Genomic DNA, 19988 nt, shown 5'->3' on the forward strand with positions numbered 1-19988 from the left:
TTTCCCAGGGAGCTTTGTAATTGCTCAAAACCCAGATTCCCGAATAAAAAAATAAACATTAAACAAAACATTATTAAACATTAAATAAACTCATAGGCTGGCTCAGCCTATCTGAAAATAGATACTTGCACATATACAGAGGACAGAGATTTAGTGTCCAGGGAAACAGCTAAAGCGATTCTCACACACCTCACATCCCACCCGATTCAGACCTGGCTCAGATAAAGCCTTGAGAGCAACTCTACAGACAGAGAAAACACAAGTCACCTTTAGCTGAGCAACTGCCTGCTCTGCGTTCTTCTTCTGGAGCTCTTCTTGCTGCAACTTACTGCTCTTCTCTCCCAGCTCATTCACCAGCCTAGCATAATCCTGGCGCAGTTTGTTCAGTTCAGCCGACTGCCTAAAAATAAACGTTTTTCACAGCTTTTTTTACAAGAAGCATAGGCCATAACAACAGCTACTCAAGTATCAACACCAAGTCCTGTATTTGCAGCCAGAGGGCTGTACTGTCTGTTGGTTGCTTTTTTTCCCCCCCATCACTGCTTCACCCTAGGAAAGGGATGAAGGTCAGGTACCCTTGGCCATCAACACAGCAGCTACAGCCCACTGAGTCAGAAATAAAAGGCCAGCAGCAAGCCTCAAGTATCAGTTCCTTTAAAATATTTGTAAGCTGATGAGCATAATTTGGACAGGCTTATATAAACTCAGAATAAGGAAAGGTCTTGCACTGAAATCCGTATTTCTTTCCTCTTCCCATAAAAGACTAGTGATCTCAGACTTACTCAAGACTATTCCTCCTGGACTACTAACTGCACACATCTCTTCAGACACTATGTTGCCTCCTGGCCTTGACTTATCTATTAACTTATACTGATGTACTCTCTCACTTAGGGAGAGAAGATGCATTTATAGAACTCAAGGGAAGAATTTTAAGAGGCTCACCTTTGTGTCCAAGCGAATAAAAAGCATTTTATTTTTATCTTAAGTTTGCCTAAACTAAGGATTTTTCAAGATAACTGTCTAAGAGAGAATGATGTTTCATTTCTATGAACAGAACATGTAAAATCTGGGTACCCATGCTATTCTTTAAGCTCTCCTTATATTGACCTGCTCTGGCAGGACATGCACAGGGAGCAGAATGCACATCTGCTGAGCTGTGCAAAAGCTGTTAACAGAGAGGTCCACATAGAAGCAGCATCTTTGCAAGAACAGCATAGCCAAAAAAGGAAGATACAGCGCCCTTTCCCAGTCCTGACAGTGATTCTGACACTCCAGTCTCCAACAGTTAAAAATCCAGTATCTACGAGCATATGAAGTGTTGGTTTTGCTTTCTATAGGCAAGCCCACTGGCAGCAATCCACATATCTAACTACACACCTTACCAGGGTGCTTAGCTTTTATCATGATACATAAAATCGTCTCTGCCAGCTCAGGGACAGCCTAAGTCATAACTCACAAAAGCAAAACCTTGAGATGCCTTTTTGTTTCTCCAAACATTTGCAACACCAGCAGATAAAGCCAAGTGCATCCCCAGCGGTATCACTAACTGAAAGGCGTTGATCTTTTTTTCTTACAGCAAGACTGATTTATAAGTTTAGAGCTACTGTTCCCCCAAGAGACCAGCATCTCTGGATGCTCAGGATCATCTCTCCTAAGCCCCAGGAGAAAGGATACATACCCTGCCTGAAACACCAACTGTGGCTGAGCACTTTGCACCTTCTGTTGAAGCCTCAGCACCCACTCTCTAAAAGCTCAGGCTTCAAACTGATAAGAGATAGTTATCTGCTTTGAAAGCCTCGGCTCAACGCAAATACAATTAGCTACCTCCCTAGCCCAAAATATCTGTGTTCTTAGTTAAACCACAAATTCAGAGATAGCCAAGAAGATGGAAACAAAAGGAGCAGAAGCCAGAACAACTCTTCAGGGAGGCTTTAAAAATACACAGAGCTCTGAGTAGCTGCTAACATACTTGCTCTCCATTTGATTGGTAGAAGTACTGACAGCATCTCTCAGGATACCATTTTCCTGCTTCAGGTGGCTTATTTCCGCCTCCATCTGCTCACGGAGTTGCTGGAACTGATAGGGAAAGAAAGATCAATTACAGACAAAATTAAAGTAAGGAGCAATAAAAACCTCAACTTCTAACAGTGGATAAGATATCACAATAGTTTAAGCAAATAAAACTAAGTGGACTTTTTTTGAGACAGGGGCAGCTTTACAACCTTCTTCACATACCCACTCCTAAACTAAACTGTGCAACTCAGACCTTCTTGCTCAAATAAAAGCACTCATTTCCTTTTATATCAGTGTATCAAGCTATCAAGCTATTCAACAAGGCAACTTTTTTTATTTAAAAGGCTACAGAAGTGTTAGTTCAGATACCAATTGCTCCATAACTGGCTATCAGAATATTACTTTTCCAAAGGGAAATAAAATAGATGTACTGTACATTAACATTAGAAGTTTACAGAGCCCTCAAACAAAGCAGAAAAAGTATAAAATAGCTTTTATTATAGCATACACACAGATTATAGCATGCAAACTGCAAAAGGCTAGTCCTCATCTAATATCCTGAAGTGAAGATTATGAAACAGATCCTTTTTTAGGCAATAATATGCATTGACTGCATTTTCAGCATGGTTCCAAACTGAGGCAGAAAGAAGCCCTGATAACCCAAGGCTGCTTCAGAATCATACAATACCAGGTTGGAAGGGACCTCAAGGATCATCTGGTCCAACCTTTCTAGGCAAAGTATGACCTAGACTAAATGTCCCTGCACCCTGTCCAGCTGAATCTTAAATATGACCAATGTCTGGGAGTCCACCACTTCCCTGGGGAGATTATTCCAATGGTTGATTGTTCTCATTGTGAAAAAGTTTCCTCTTGTGCCCAGTCAGAATCTCTCCAGGAATAACTTGTACCCATCATCCCTCGTCTTTTCTACGGGACTCCTTGTCAAAAGGGAGTCTCTGTCTTCCTTTAAAATACTGGAACATGGTGATCAGGTCTCCCTGAGCCTTCTTTTCTCTAGGCTGAACAAGCCCAGTTCTCTCAGCTTTTCCTCATACACAATAGGGCAAACAAAAAAGACAGGATGCAAAGGAAGAAAAATGGACTCTGCATGTGCAGAAAACAGCATAGCTGGTGTTACAACCCAACAGCCTCCTTTGAAAATCCTCAAGCACATACAGCTATAAAACTTTCTTCCTCTACCAGTGCCAGTTTGCAGATATGGCAGACACCATTTCCAAGACCCGGTTTCATTAAATGATTGACTCACAATAAGGATTTTGTATATAAAAAAAAAGCAACAACACTTGCGTACCAACTGCAGAAGGACACAGCAGTCCCTTGTAGGGCAGCCACCTCCAGCTCAGTGCCACCACATGTAACAAGCCAGTCCTTCAATGTTTGCTGGGGGGTTCTCCACACACACACTTTTTCTTTTAATGCCAACAGATACACAAGAACCCAACAGAAGCACGGGCACAAACCCCATCCGACTAGAAGCTTTGACAATTACGATTCAGCTTCTCTGAAATGCTACAGCACATCAGCAGGGGGAGCAGAACGAGAGCACCGGTTCCTCTGCACATCACTGGTTCTGTGCATACTTCCTCCAGCTTTGCCGGTAACAGGATTTGCAAAAGCCATGCAGCCATGCCCACACTTCCTTCATCCTCCCCAGCCAGCAGTAAGGCCCTACTGCTACACAGCTGTCTATGTAAGTTCAAAATAAGTTGTCTCTGCTCCAGGTAGTGGTTGTCTCTCCTGGGGTAATGGTTGGACATGATCTTGAAGGTCTTTTCTAGCCTAGTTGATTCTATGAGAACACAGTGCTGCTCCAAAACTGCAGAGATGCTACTCTCTTTGAAGTGCTGAGACAGAAGATACAGTATTAAAACTGGAAAGTTCACATGCTGGGCATGATGCTTGTGACATTCACATAGGAATAGAAAACACCAGAATGTGAAATCTAAGCACCAGTCAAGTTGGTATAAGAGGGGCCATTTTTTCCTTCGCAAACTTTTCAGTTAGAAGTTTTTAACCTGATGAAACAAACTCTTCTGAGGTCATTCCCTTACAATGCAACTTCAGGAGAGAGTAACAAGGGTCTTAAGTACAGGTGTCTGCCCTTCAAGTATTTTCAGCAAAGCACTCTCCCAGGCAATGGTATTTCCTGTATGTTATGTTGTCACTCCTTACTATAATATTTTTTAAATTAAATTTATCAGCCAGTAAGTGATCATCAGCATTAGCGGCTCTCTCGAGTATTTCAATTAGATTTTACACTTTAATTGAATAATATTTCAGCAGAATACCACAAAGGAAAAGTAACTAGATCAGTAACTGACTGCCTAGCTAGCACCGGTCTTTTACAGACTACAGAAGTCACTCATGAGAACACCTTGACTTTCTTTTAAGTAAGAAAACTGCCACAAAGTTCCCCATCCTCACGTAGATGTGTGATACCACCAGCACACTGCATTCAAGGTTCAGGGTAAGTAGTAATCTCTGTGTGAGCAAACAACAAAAGCTGAGCCCTGGCTAAAGCAATGATTCTTCAGCATTGATCTGCTTATGCATGAACATAATGTTCAACAGTTTGCTAAAGCATTTACCTTTATCTTCATCTGCTGAGATTCTTGGTAGCTAACGTGTATTTTACTCTGAAAAGTGCCATGCTCCTTTTCTAGCGCGTTGATCCGCTCTCGCATTTTCGCTGTAAGCAAGCCGTTCCTCTCCTTTTCTGCAACTAGCTCCTTGGGTGGGAAGGAAAAAGGCAAAGAAGTCATCTACTGCTCCTTTCTATAGTCTAACACCGAGTGTTTGAAGGTAAGTAAAAACATAGCAAGTGAGCACCAAATCAAAGCCAGCATCAATCTTCTTCACTTGGAGAAGTTACAGCATAAGATCTGACCAAGCTGCCAGCACCTTTATGAGGATTTGGATCAGCACAATTTCACATTTATTAGAGGTTTGCCAATTTAAACACTGATCTTCCATTGCCTCAGAAGAGCTGAAGTTTTATTTCGATTGAGTTTGGCCAGATTACAGAGTCCTAACAATTAAAACCACTGATATCACACATGGCAGAGCTTAGATTTTCATCCCAGGTTTAGGAAAATGGAAGAACGTGGGTGAAGAACTGCGGCAAAACAACAGAACATTTCAGACCAAATAATCGCTTTGCGGCTAGTTGCAAAGCCAACAGTTTTGCCAGGGGAGATGAGCTATTAGTACCCAGCAACAGCCAGAGAAGCCCTGAATCCCACCAGCATGACGCCATATTGTAGCTTTCAAATTAAAATACATATTGCTAATTTAAATTAATCATTTATTAGCCAGTAACTCAACCCAGGCATCTTAGAAATCCACAGAGGTGCTCCTCTGCAATATAAATGCACTTGCTGTAGTAAGCAAAAGCATTAAGTGCAGCTTTCAGCTGGCTCCAATCGCAGAATGAGGTACTTGTACCAGCTAAGCTTCAGGTGTCCTTCAGCTATGCAGCACAACATGCAGCTCCTTACAGTGCCAGGGAGCCTTGACAGGTAATATAAGTTCTCTAAATTATTAGCCTGAATACCCTCCATCTCTTCAGAGTAGTTACAGCTTTTTCCACATTTTCATGTAAACAAAGGCTATTCTCTCTTTTGGATCCAACTTACTCACTTCAGGAGGCTGTCTTCCATCCTCCCCCACCCTCCCATCCATCCATCCATGTGTCATCCCAGACACCCACCGCACCCCCCGTGTCCATCCCCCAAATTAAGCGATACAAGTTCCCAAACCCATGTTCACAGAGGCACTTAGGAACTGGAGTTGCATCAAAAGCTTTAAGTCACTTCTGCAAATACAGCGTAAACAGCTTGACACAAAGTTTTCTCCATGTTATTTTTGCATGTTCGCAAATGCAACAAAACAAAGGACACCAGGACATTCCTTCTACCTCTCTGCCAATTCCACCATCCACCTGCAGTTCTCGCTAACCCAGCTACCCTGTCAAGACAGTGCCAGAGATCCTGGCAAGATTAACTTTCACCTAGCTTGTGTTTTGCCAGTACCTCTGAGGTCAGGCACCTCTTGCTCTCATTTATCCTCTCCAGTTATCATCTTTATCAACACCCCTACAGGAACATCTCTGCACCCTTAAAGTCCCTCTGTAGCTTCTGGCAGCATGTTCAGAGAAACATTAATTATAAGGTAAGAGCTTTTAGTCAGTCAAGCTGACCTTTTTCCCTTGTTTATGCCGATCTTTTAGCACCGCAGCAACTTTCTTTTACCTAGCTTCTCCCTTCCCTCTCCAAGTCCAGCTGGCAAAACCCCCCGATGACCTTCTCTGGAGCTCCTGCCTTGCCTTCACAAGCACCACTTTGCAGATGGGTTTTCCACCCCCCCCAGCCACAGCAGGTTCCCACACACTCAGGCTCCTTCATACATTTTCTCTGCTTCTCCACTACAGATCTCCCCCCTTTCATTCCACAATCCTGAATCAGAGTTTCTTTCTCCCCCTTCTCTCCCCACCCCCAAACACATCAGAAATCCTTTCCCCCTACAGTTACATACCGACTATCCCAAACCTCTTGATCCCACCTGCAAATGTACATCTGCACCCTGCCAGGAGCTCACCCAATACCTACTCCCTTCTTCCCTTCTCATCTGCCAAGGCTCCCAGCTGTCATGTCCTCTGGCCACTCTGCTCCCATCTTTAGCCGCCCAGCTTTCTGTGCCCAACGTTTTGTCCCACAATGTGACCTTCCTGAGCCTAATGCCCGTGTGCTTCCAAACCAGCCAAAACATAAGAATCCTCCCCCAAAAAGTCTCCAATTCACTCCATATCTGCACCTAATTATTTGTTCTACCTATATATATAGGTAGAACAAATATATAGGTAGAATATCTATAACTGCTTTCCTCCAAAACCCTCATTAAAAAAAAAGTTTCATAAACTCATCTTGACAGTGACATCTGCATCCCTGTAAGTCAAAAGTAATCAGAGCTGTAACTCAAGGAGCTACGCAGGCAGTCTACACCTTCTGCAGCTTCCTTCTAGAAGAAAACTGATGATTGTGGTGCCTAGAAGCACACAAGCATGTGAATGACAGAATATGTACTGGATGAAGACTGCAATGCAAAAGAGGTGCTTAATGTTTGCATCCACAAAACTGCCTTACGCTCATAAAGGAAGTGTTTTAAAGTAACATTTTGAAAAGAAAAATAGTCTCAGCTTAAAAGTCTCAGTAAATTAACTCTCTGGAAAATAACTCTGCAAAAATGCATTAATAGCATCACAAAACGAAACATAGTGTCTTAGTAAACATCTCCAATATAAAAAAAATCCACCTTTCAGTTTCTACAAAGGTCTGTAAATCAGCATTTGCGGGCTGCTAGTCCTACAAACCCCTGCTCCTCTCCCACAGCCCTCTATATGCATGCACCTCTGTATTTACCTGGGTGAGCTGCTTGCACTGCTCCTTTGCAACTGCTGCCTCTTCCTTCATCGCAGCGAGCATTTTCTCTTTGTCTTGTAGCTGATGTACAGCTGCAGCCGACTCAGCCTTGCTAGCCTGCAGCCAGAGCACATAAAAGTGATCACACATGCCAGAAGTACTTGCACAACACACTAGCAGGCAGCAGAGCAAACTTGAGAGGAAGAAACACTCCCTCCTGCCCCAAATCATCCATCTGAATGGTGTACATGGCACCACCAGTACCCAATTCTGCTGCTAATACATCCTGCAGTGTCAAACTCATTAGACAAGGAAAGGCATTTTCAAACACATTGAAACCGATCAAGAGAATAAATAGGCTCTTAACGTGCTTCCCCGTTGGAAGAGGGCTGCTGTGGTGGCACTGGGGAAAACAAAGAACAGCCATCAAGAGAAATATGGGAAAAAGACACAGAGATGCTGAATCATTCAATAACTGAGATTGGAAGGGACTTCCAAGATCACCTCATCTGACCCGTGCTCAAAGCAGGTATAATCCAACAAACTTAACCTCTTGAAGTATCTCACTACAAAGAGAAAAAGGGAACACTGATCTGGCCTCTCATTCCACTTCACTGGAGGGCCTCCATCTGACATAATTATGTTTCTGCTGGCACACTGACACACAAAATTTGAGACACACTACAGGGAACAGAACTAGAGGAATGATACCCACGGTCCTATTACTTGTATACAGGTCCTAAAAATTAAATAACTCCAGTAAGGGGCAAGCCTCCTAAATGTTTGTGCCCAGACTTCACTTAATGTAGTCTGATAACTGAAGAAACAAAGACTTGTCAGTCCTATAAATGCACTGTTTGGAAGTTCTTCCTTAATGGTCTTGTATATGCATGCAGTACAAAACACACTGTCCATGTCATGCATGAGCTACAGATGGGAAAATATTCACATTTCTATCTACAGAAACCTGTATTTCTTGGTTGTATACAAACGCAGGAACCCATTTCGATCCCAAAAGTTTAGCTTTAACACCAAACCTTCCTTTAAAAGAAAAAATACAGAAAACAAGCTGGCTGCTTTACAAATAAAACAGGCAATACCCATTGCAAGTGTACCACTATTGGGTTTCCAGTCAAGCACTGAAACAAAGGCCTAAGAAGAATATAATGTCTCTGCCCTTGGAGGTTTTCAAGACCCAACTGGACAAATCCCTGAGCAACTTGCTCTGAATTCAACACTCAAACTGTTCTGAGTAGGCAGTTAGCCTGCATGACATCCTCAAGTCCCTTCCAACCCAAAATGCGTGATATGCTAGTATATTGCACTAACTGAATTGACACATACCCAGTTCTGCATTCCTGTTCTGGCACCCTATCTGCAGAAAAATACAGAATTGCAAGACTTCAAGTGTGACAAACAGGATGTTACACACTCAAAGTGACAACCATAACAAGTCATGAGAGGAGCAGATATTTGTAAGATATTCAAGGTCACCCTTCTCTTCTCTCTTAGTAGAAAAATTAAGAAAGAATTGCTGAGCACTGGCACAGGTTGCGCAGCGGGTTGTGCAGTCTCAGTCCCTGAAGGTTTCAAGCCAAACTGGACAAAGCCCTGTGCAGCCTTTGCTGACCTCAGAGCTGGCCCTGCTTTCAGAAGGAGGTTGGACTACAAACCCCCTGAAGTTCCTTCCAAATCTGAACCACCCTACAATCCTATGAAAAAAACCCAAAGTAGTCAGCAGACTAGAATGTATAGACTTTCAAGATGAAGAGGCTTGGAAAACACAGAATTAGCTGATCAAGTGCACAGACACAGCAGGTTTTTCTTAATTTCTACTATAGTTTATCCTATTTACACATTTGTGAAAGATCACTCCTGAAAGTCACCAGATGGCCCTTCCCCATGCCAACACACACACATCAGCAGTTCCATACCTATATATATTTTACGTATGTATGTATGTATGTATGTATGTATGTATGTATGTATGTATGTATGTATACACACACCCCCCCCCTTAATTCTCCACGGTTATGTCTGCTCTTTATGAGAGGTCAAAAGCCAGCAGCCTGTCTAGCCAGCCCATGGGATGGCAGATGCCAGCACAGACATCTGACAACTTCCTTCTGCATGCAAAGCATGCACAGACCAGCTGGAAAAAGTCTTATAAAGACAGAATACAGAAATCACAACAGAACATTGATATAGCTAATTTGACAGCATCTCTTCCAATTTCTGCTTATTTAATAGTCTTCTTCCCATCCCTGTCCCCATCCCCATCCCTCTCCCCACCTGCCCTCAGTCATTCACCTTTTGCAAGACATCATGAATTGCGCTAGATTTTTCCTTTAACATCTCCACTATGCAACGAGCCTCATCTTCGTTGAAGATCATATTCTTCATGGCCATTACAAAGTCTTTAAATTTTACTTCAGCATTCTCTGCAACACAGAAAGGAAGATATATTTACTTTGGACTCAATACAGAATTATTTATTTTGCCTCGAAACAGCATGTGATGGGGTATCATTATGTATTATATTTATTTTCAGTCTGAAATGCCAAGAAGCAAGAGGTCATGAACATTCAGCAAAAACAACATCTCTCCAATTTAAATCCGATAACAATCTGCCAGCTAATAGTTTTGGGAAAAAAAATCCCACCATTTTGTTTGTACAGTTGGTAACATTTATAGTGTTGCTAGGAAGAAGACAAAGCATAACACAGATTTTGAAGAAAAAATAGCATAAATGTGAAAACTTGAAGAGTCCTTTCTAGCGTATTATGACAGTTATTCAAACTGAGCTCTCAATCTAAAGGACAGCCTGGCTCCACAATCAATATGAACATGACAAGTTAATGAATTTAAAAACTGGCATATTTCTGATTACAGTAAATGGAAACCAGAAAAATATTCCCTCAGTGTAAGTCTGGAAATGAACTACTGCAGAAGGAGTTCAGCAGAAGGAAGATAAATCAGTAATATCCCTCCTAATGGCTAAATGTTTAAAAAGACACAATGTCCTGGGTTCAGCTGTAACAGTATTTTTCTCCTTCCTAGTAGCTGGTGCAGTGCTGTCCTTCAGCTTTACTCTGAGAACGATGCTGATAACCACAACTAACACATTGGTGTGTTAAGTAACGCTTACTCTGATCAAGGACTTTTCAGTCTCATGCTCTGCCAGTGAGGAGGGACCCGGGAAGCCAGGAGGGAGCAGAGACAGGACACCTGACCCAAACTAGCCAAAGGGGTATTCCATACCCACATCATGCCCAGTATATAAACTGGGGGGAGTCACCTGGAAGGGCAGATCACTGCTCAGGTTGGGCTGAGTATCAGTCAGTGGGTGGTGAGCAATTGTACTGTCCATCACTTGCGTTTATTGTTTTTTTCCTTTCCCTTTTTAGTTTCATATTCTCTCCCCTTTTTATTTCCCTTATTATTAGTAGTAGTAGTATTATACTGTACTTTAGTAATTAAACTGCTCTTATCTCAACCCATAGAGTTTACATTCTTTTGATTCTCCTCCCCATCCCACCCAGAGGTGGGGAAAGGAGGAGTGACAGAACGGCTGCATGGTTCTGAGTTACCAGGTGGGCTTAAACCACAACACGCATAGAAACACAATTCAACTGAACTATGCCCTAACAAGAACAAAAAAAACATTCTTCGTATAAAAAACAGGCTGCATTAGGTCATTAGGTGGCCCCCTAACTTCAGTAAACAGAAGCACATCCAGTATCTCTGTCAAGTATCACCAGTGCTCAGCAACACATGAAAGGATGGGAGACATGCCATTGAAATGAAGCTACACATCAAACCCGAACCTCTCCAGAGTTTGAAAACTAAGTGAAGAACAAAAAAGTGGTAGTGATTCTAAGCCCTTAAGAGAAATTATCAAGAATAAAAACAAATCACTGAACAACAGAAGGGGGGCGGGGGGGAGAAGAAGAGGGGTAAACACTGAAAAATTCTAGCCCACACTCTCCTAGTCCTAAATCCAACTTAGTCTTTGCCACGGATCACATCATTGCTGCACTGACATAATTTTTTCCTGTTACCAGGAATCCTGGTACCATATACTGGTGCCATACCAAAATCCTGAGACCACAGTCTGGTTAGCCAGGAGTCTATAGTAGCTTGGCCTGGACCAGGCTTCAGGGAGCACCGGGCTCAAGCAGGAAGACCTTGCCCTTGCATCCAAGAAGCTTACAGTGAGAATAGTGAGAGATTTCTATATCGGGAGGGCAAATCCCAGCTGACACAGAAGAATTAGGAGCATAGAGAAGGTTACAGCTTGCCAAGGAAATGAGAAGGGACGGGTGCACATGAGAGGCTTTGATGCTGCAGGGCAGTAATATGCAGCCATTGGGCTAGAAGCACAAGAGGAGCCTCAGGCAAGTGAGAATCTAATCTAGATACCGAAGTGAGTTGCTGGGAAGCTTTCCAGTGAGCATTTTAGAAAACAAGTCTAAAAAGAGATGTTGCAAAGACTGCACTGAGTGACGAGGCAGACAGCGTTGGAGAGCAAGCCTCCTGCACAAACCTGAGCCTCTGGGAATCAGTGCTCAGTCACTTGGTTTCTCCTCTCTGGCTGCCAACAAATCTGAGGGTCTCACCTCACGGCTCAGTAAATCTGGTACACTTTGAGCAGGTCTGCAGCCTATTTAAAGTTTCAGGGTGGGACACAATGCTCATGAATCACTCCAGGCCTCTGTGGGAGAGTATGAGGGAAGCTCACCTGTCCCAACCAATTTCAAACTGCATTGAAAGGAAAAGTCAAAGTCTTCCTCAAAACTGTCAGACTGTTTCCACTGGCAATTTGCTCCAGGTAACTCTGTCTTGCACCTAGAGATACACACTGCCTGGTCAGCCCCAAATAGCTGCATGAACAGCCCCAGAGCATACAGCCTGCACTCCCAGCCTCAAGCAGACTCCAGCAGCCTGCTTTGAAAGCTCTTGGTTTAGAGTCCATCCCTTAGCAATGCCTGAACCATTTACTGTAAAACTAGCTCACATGCATCTGTGTGGTCTGTGATCTGTGCAGTGATTTGCTTACTGCAAGGACACAAAAGCCTACAGTCAGCACTGAAAGGATTCAGATGGCACAAAGCCCTTTCAAGAGTGCCAAAAACAGGGGAGAAACGAGCACAGACAAGAACAAATAATGTCCTGCAGCCACAAATGTTTTCCTCAAACCACTTCTTTCTAGTACATAAGACGTTCCCCCTTCTCACATCCACAGCATGTTTTCCCTGTTCAGGTTCGCAAGCAGGCTATGCCAGAGAGACTGTACTATCAGTTTCTTACCTTTATCTGTTTCATTCTTCAGTTTCTTGCCACTGCTCTTCTGGATCCCTTCATTCACATTTTGTTTTGCTACTTCAACCCCTTCTCGCTTTTCCAAAGGGCCAGCATCAGAATTATCCATCAAAGGAATATAAGTAGTGGCTTGAATAAGAGGTTCATCCACTAGAACTATAATCAAACGTCCACAGGATGGGTTAAAGCTTTGTAATAATTAACATCAACATTTTTAGAAAAGATGCACAACATATTAGAGACAGGTGGACTAAAGCATTGGATTATTAACCTCAAAATTATGCTTTTTATTTCTATTATCCTTCACAGCTTAACTCATTAAGCTCTTCAGGTAAGTTCATTAAATAAAGGTCTCTAATGCAAAGCAATTTAATATCTTCAACTAAATTCCTATTTCCAAAGCTGCCTTTTAGCATTTTAACAAGTAGTAGAGAAGACCCTTTACAGTTTGACTTTCATTTCACTTTAATGAGAAAGTTGCACAGAGCATCAAGACTGGTTTACTTGTGGCTGTGTATGAAATCAATCCACACCCCCGAAGTGTGAGTAAAGTCAAGTATTTTGACCCTATTCTGTTAAAGGCTGGTACCTTACTGCCAGCATTTTCACTCAGATTTCATCACCTGTGAACTAAACCACTCCAGCAGAACATGCAGTAGGGACAGTAATCAAGCTTTTCACATGCAGACTCAACTACACTTCACGAAGATACCATCTGTCAAGCAGACTTTAGACATCATTAATATTCAGAGAGGTACCCAGAGGTACTGACCAACCTCTGGTCTCCATTCACACAGCACTGTATAAATGTACTGAGGATCAGCCTCTTTCCAAAGAACTTTTCAGCCTGCACCACTGAGACAAAAGCAGGGAGGGTAGAGGAAAACCAGGGAAAAGAGATATGGCCAGCAAAGCTGGATTTGCTGTTTGCCCAGCTCCTGAGCTGCTGGTCACACTGCCTGAAGTGTGCACAATGTTATACACAGAGCCATACCACAATAGGAAAGCTCAGACCCAGCCAGCCCAGACTGAAAGGCTGATGGACAACAGATGCCACACAGCAGACCAGAGAAAGAACGAATTGGGTGGGATGCAAGGTTTCAGGCATCACTGCAAGACAAATATGCATTCCTGGCTGCCAGAGCACCAGTTATAAAACACTTTCATGTTCTGGCTGCTGCTAAGGAGCAGAATAGGCCAGATGGACTTTTTGTGTCACCTGCTAGAGCTTTCCCACTTAAGCAGCCAGCAAACACCTGCAGGTATAATGCAAGCTCAGAAGTGAGATCTCTAGTGGAAATATCCACCACCTAACCCATTTACCATCTTCACCTTTTTCCTTCCTCTCCTTACTAACTTCCCCTCCTTTCAAAATCTATTTATAACATCAATGAGACATTTTGCGGTGCCAGTAACATCTGAGATTCCCATAGTACTGTCTTGGCTACCCTGAATTCCTACCACAGCTAATTTTTGCTCTGTCATTTTGGAGAGGCGGCTTTAAAAGAAAACAGCTAGCAGTCAAATAATGCATGAGCTATTTCCATGTAGCACTGACAGCTTAGCTTTAAAGCTGGCCGAACTGGTACTGACACTTACTTGCCACATACTGACAAGTTTGTGGTGCATAAGATGCCCCACAAAGAGCAATGGATGCATCAGGAAAAGCACAAGAACATCCATAAAGGACAATCACATCATAGGTTCCCCATCAGTAAGTTTCTTCCAGGAATAATTTGAAAGCTTTTCAGTTGTTATAACATACAGGAACCCTACACTACTGGGAACCTCACCCTAGTCTGACCAGGGCCCACTACTGCTTTGGACCAACGATGTGACCAAAGTATAAGGGAAACTAGCCAACACTGTCTACTCCAGGAGCAGTCCACCAACCGCCAATTTCCTTGTAGCTGTCCCAGCAAAGAGTTTTGAGAAGCTAACAAGGTGGCCTCACAGAACTTAACGGTCACGTTCTTCCCAAAAGCCACAGGGACAACGGGACTAATTGTAAAACAAACAAACACAAAGGCACACTGAGCCAAAAGGAGAAAAGAAACAGCATCTTGGCAAAGAACGAGGGATGACGAACAGTAAAGGCCTTGACAGCAAAGATGAACAGTTTATGCTGGAGAATCAGCTAACAAAAGGACAGTGAGAGAGGAACGCGGTCAAAGCAACTGGCTAGAAAAAAGGTACTGCAATATTGTTCGAGGCAGATGACTGCAGCAGTTCCAGACATGCCTTGATTAGAGCAACTTAGAGCCTGCTCAGCTTATACTGTAAGTCAAGACATTACTCCTCAATTCAAGTACAGATGTTTGAATCCAAAAGAGCTCAGAAAGGTTCACAGCATCATCCCATGCTCAGTGGTACCAGATGTTCACAAAATTGAACAGTACCTCAGGCTGAGCAATCTCTCCTACCTGGAATTCCTGTTTTTTCAAATTAAAAGTGTTATTCTATGAGTTTCTTTTCCAAAGCAAGAGAAACTGAAGTATGGATGGCAAAAAGGTTAGTCAGGTTTATGTGAACCAAGCCTGTATTCTCACCATTATCAACTTTCTGCTTCTTTGCAGAGACTTTCTTCCTTCCCGATATGTTTTCTTGCTTTATCTCCTGATGGAGCAGCACTGGGTCTTGTTTTTTGGCAGGAGATACAACAGAATCAGTCTTAGTATCTTGATCATCTGTAACAGATAATTAAGACAATATGCATTTCTGTATATTCTCATTATTATTTTTAAATCAGTCTGGAATAGCCAACGTCCACTCCCAGAAAAAAAAAAAACCACACTCATTTTTAAATCAGAACATGAAGTTATCCATACATATGTACACACACGCACTCAAACACATACACTTCCCATACCAGATAAAACCCCAAAGCAATAGAAAACTTCAGCAGAGCCACAGCACCTAGTGTTTTGACAGACAGGAATTTCATCTGCAAGCAGAACACATGGCAACACAAGGAAGTTTAACAAATCCAATCCAGGTTTTACTGTGACAGAGCAGACAACACGTTACCCATATTAGTTTCTTATTTGCAAGAAGTATTTTTCCTCCCTCCAATGAATCCACTTTAAACACACACCCCCAATAGCTACTGGGACTGTGAGAAGCAGAAAATAAGTGTTTCACATAAGGGAACTGTTCTTTTTAAAAAAAAAATTCTCACTAGAAACAACTCTTATCTTTTTGGACAGCCTGTGCTATATAATAATCTTGTCAGAGCTGACACACACAGTTCAGGGTTATGGCGTTAGCTCCTGTAATCAAGGATAAGAGTTAGTTGTGGCTGCCCTCAGAACAGTGCTTGCAGACCACATTTTAACCATGCCACAGAGATTTTCAGAGAACACCCACAAACGAGATTTGATACTTTTTTGGCAATAGTGGGTGAGTCTTTTTTCTCTCTTTTTTCTTCTTTTTTTTTTCCAGAAAAAGAAAAAATCCACCACATCAAGCAGCAATGTCATTCTTTTACCTCACTCCCTGTAGCAAACCTGTTACGCCTGCATCTCAAAAGGGTGATGAGCAAATACCTCTGCTTTCATTTATTTCTCAAACTAGGTATTTTTATTCATTTTTAACTCCTAACTCCATACTGAGACATGTCAACTTCTGCTGCGGATATGGTCAAAACAGTCACAGGCAATTCTGACTACAGGCCTTGGTCTATTCTAGGTTGGATGTTTCAGTTACGATGGCTGGACCAATTTTCTTTCAACATTAGTTCCATTCAATTAGAGAGGTGTGGCAGGTGGGAAGCAGCTGTAAGTGCTTCTTTCCATGAATCAGTCACCAAACACCTCTTTATACATTAAGCCTGCACTCAAACAGTGATTTATTTTGCACTGCTATGAAGTTTCTCCAGATGCACTTCCTTATCAGAGCAGCCACTCTTAGGGCTCCACTTTTCCATAGCTTGACATTAGAATGCATGCAGCAAACATCTAATGACTTCTTTCAGGTAATCGAAATTTTGACAGCAGAGATATGACCTACTCTGTTCCACTCAACAATCTCTAATAGAAGAAAGTAAGGACAGGAGGAGGAAAACCAGAGCATTGCTGCCAGATGAAAAACACAGGAAAAAAGCATAGCTCATAAAAAGGAAAAGGTTAGAAGTGAGCTTTGCCCTGTAGAGATCAGGCAGAACAGTTGTGAGAGACACTCTGTGGCCTTGCAAAAAGCAGAACACAGTTTTGGCGTTCTGTGCAAGAAGCATATGCAACATCAGATACCCATTCCATTTTTCTGCTTCTTCTGCCCAGGCTTCTTCTTAGATGCTGCTGATTCAGATGGTGGACTGGGCTGTTTTGTAACAGGGACTGGATCTACTTTCTTGCCTGAAGACTTGGATCCTTCCGACTCCTTAGTTACATTATCATCTTGAACAGCCTTATGCTTCTTCTCCTTCTTCTTCCGTTCTCTAATGCCGGTAGATGCTTCGGTCACGCTCAAGGGAGCAGGAGTCACATGCTCTTCATCTGTACTCAGGGCATCAGAGAGCTTAAAGTCCCGAGGTGTACTTTCAGAGTCAGACTCATGGATGTTCCCATTTTGAGCTTCTTTCTTCTTGTTCTTCTTCTTCTCCATTTTCTTTTTATCAGTCTTGGTAGGTGGAAACTTTAGGTCCCTTTTCTGTTTTGCAAGGACTTCATCATATAAAGTTTCTTTCATGAAAAGCCAGAAGAAGAGGAAGATGACTGTAATAACCACAGAAGGAATGAGGATAATAAAGTAGGTGGACTCGTAGAACTCCATTGTGCTTCTGCTCTGCTATATTTAAAAATCCTATGGGGAAAAAAAGAAAAAAAAATAATTAGGTTTTGAACAGGTTTTCCCCTCAATATTATTTCCTCCACCAATTACAACAATAAAAGAAGCTCCCTCATTGATTTAGAGAGGCCTTAAAATAGCCTTTAATAAAATTACCAAACTATATCATGGAACAACTTCTGGAATCATTTACCATTTCCCTCAAAATTCCTAGCCTGGACTGGAAGAAACTGCAATTTGCAAGACTGCAGATCTTGGAAGAGAACAGTTCTCCTCTTTCCTTATTTTAATTCACCTTCCTCATTCTTCCTTCCCAAGCAATTTCAGGAAGTTAAAGCTTTTGATTTCAGAAATGAGACAGCACTTTATGAGGCTCTGAAATAAGAGCCAGTAAGTACAAAGAAACACTTCTTTTTTTTCTTGCCATAAATCAAACATAATGAATTAAGACTTTTATCTTGGCAAGTGGGAGTTAAATTTCAGCTTCCTTTTGTTCCCAGATTTATGACAGCTTCAGAAGTGGAATATGAGGGAAAAGGGAAAGAGCCCTAAATTTTAGTCAACCATAGAAAAATCAGGCATTTCCAAACCTGCTTTTTGAAGTCTAAAAACCAGCTTTAAACTCACAAAAATTCCACTCATTTATAGGAAAACAGGAAGATCTGTAACTTATTTTGCAGACTTAACAGTGTACAACTTCAGGGTACCAACAGACCAGATGACTCCAGGGTAATTTGCTGAAAACATTACTTATAGCCAAAACTTTTTTTTTCAAAGCAGGTACCACAGAGTTGGGAGGGGGGGGGAAAAAAAAAAAAAAAAAAAAATCAGAATGAAGCTAAATCCCTCACTTTAGGGCCAAGACAAGCCAGATTTTCCCATTTCACAACTGATCACTACGAACAGACCTGGACTTTTACAGGAAGAATCCAAATCCTCTCCAAACTGTTTGCTTCAAAGGAGGGCAGGGGGAGAGCACCATCCGTAAAAAAAAAAAAAAAAAAAAAAAAAAAAAAAAAAAAAGCCACAATCAAAACTCTAATTGAGAGCAGCCCTGAGGAGGACCTGGGGGTGTTGGTCGATGAGAAGCTCAACATGACCCAGCAGCTTGCGCTCACAGCCCCAGAAACCAACCGCGTTCTGGGCTGCATCACAAGCAGCATGGCCAGCAGGTTGAGGGAAGTTATTCTCCCTCTCCACTCTACTCTCATGAGACTCCATCTGCAGTACTGGGGTCCCCAACATAAAAATGGCATGGACCTCTGGGACAAGCCCAGAGGAAGCCATGAAGATGCTCAGAGGGCTGGAGCACCTCTGCTATGGAGACAGGCTGAGAGAGCTGGGGTTGTTCAGACCGGAGAAGAGCAGGCTCCAGGAAGACCTTAGAGCAGCTTCCAGTGCCTAAAGGGGCTGACAAGAAAGCTGCAGAGGGACTTTTGACAAGGGCCTGTAGTGACAGGACAAGAGGGAATGGCTTTAAACTGACAGAGAGGAGATTTAGACTAGATATTAGGAAGAAGTTCTTCCCTGTGAGGGTGCTAAGGCGCTGGCACAGGGTGCCCAGAGAAGCTGTGGCTGCCTCATCCCTGGCAGTGTTCAAAGCCAGGTTGGACGGGGCTTGGAGCAACCTGGTCTAGTGGAAGGTGTCCCTGCCTATGGCAGTGGGTTGGAACTAGATGAGCTTTAAGGGCCCTTCCAACCAGAACTGTTCTATGATATTAAGGAACTGCAGTTCCCGATTCACCAACTGAGTTTAAAAACCACCATGGAAAGGATGTGCTTCAACTACATTTTTCTCTACACAGGTAGAGGACTCAACTCAACTGTCCCTTGGGAGATCCATTCTCTTGGGAACAAACAGCAAGGGATCTAACTCAGGCAGTGCCCCACCCCCCCCCCCCATCATCTTTGTCATCTTCTGCGGAACTACTGCCCAACCACAGCATCCCCCAACACAGCCACTACATGCAAAGGTCCTCAATAACACGTGGGGAAGCTTCTACTGGTAGTGACACCAGGCACAGTTACACATCAGTCTGCCCTTCTGCTTCTCCTCAACCAACTTGAGGACGAGAGCTTCACACCAGCTTAGACATAAGGGAGATGACCCATAAAAAGGTAGCGAGAACTGCCCCACACCTTAAAGCAATATTGCTTGGGTATTTCCACTGCTGCTTATAAAAAGAAAATAGATGTACCTATTGAGAACACAGAGAATAAAGTCCATGTAGGAGCTGCATGGTGCAGGGAGAAGACATGCTCTCCTTGCTTCTGTGCGGACAGAGAATTATTTAAGGTTGTTTCACCTCAACTCCTGGCTGTGCTGGAAGCTGCTATCATAAATTAGCTTGCCATCCTGCCACACTGGCGAGAGCTTGGTTTGGAGCCTGGCTGTGAGATATTTAACAGTTTCTGGACAGAGAGGAGTTA

At 42.7% G+C, this 19988-nt stretch overlaps 1 protein-coding gene across 11 annotated transcripts in view; it reads right to left on the reverse strand.

The window, feature by feature from the left end:
- The window catches only part of KTN1 (kinectin 1), a 79791-nt gene that overhangs the window by 37212 nt on the left and 22591 nt on the right, over positions 1-19988 (reverse strand). For 9 of the 11 annotated variants that reach the window (XM_030483194.1, XM_032919883.1, XM_030483196.1 and 6 more), the window contains exons 2-9: positions 17021-17573; positions 15323-15460; positions 12762-12929; positions 9762-9892; positions 7452-7568; positions 4623-4763; positions 1970-2076; positions 268-400 (exon numbers count right to left, since the gene is read on the reverse strand). In XM_030483194.1, coding sequence (XP_030339054.1) covers positions 268-400; positions 1970-2076; positions 4623-4763; positions 7452-7568; positions 9762-9892; positions 12762-12929; positions 15323-15460; positions 17021-17543 — 1458 coding nt within the window. In that variant the 5' untranslated portion in view covers positions 17544-17573. The remainder of the gene's footprint in view (positions 1-267; positions 401-1969; positions 2077-4622; positions 4764-7451; positions 7569-9761; positions 9893-12761; positions 12930-15322; positions 15461-17020; positions 17574-19988) is intronic. The other 2 variants (XM_030483193.1, XM_030483190.1) reach the window with 1 other exon arrangement.

The sequence above is a fragment of the Strigops habroptila genome, chromosome 4, assembly GCF_004027225.2.
Source record: "Strigops habroptila isolate Jane chromosome 4, bStrHab1.2.pri, whole genome shotgun sequence".
In the NCBI taxonomy this organism is placed as follows: Eukaryota; Metazoa; Chordata; class Aves; order Psittaciformes; family Psittacidae; genus Strigops; species Strigops habroptila.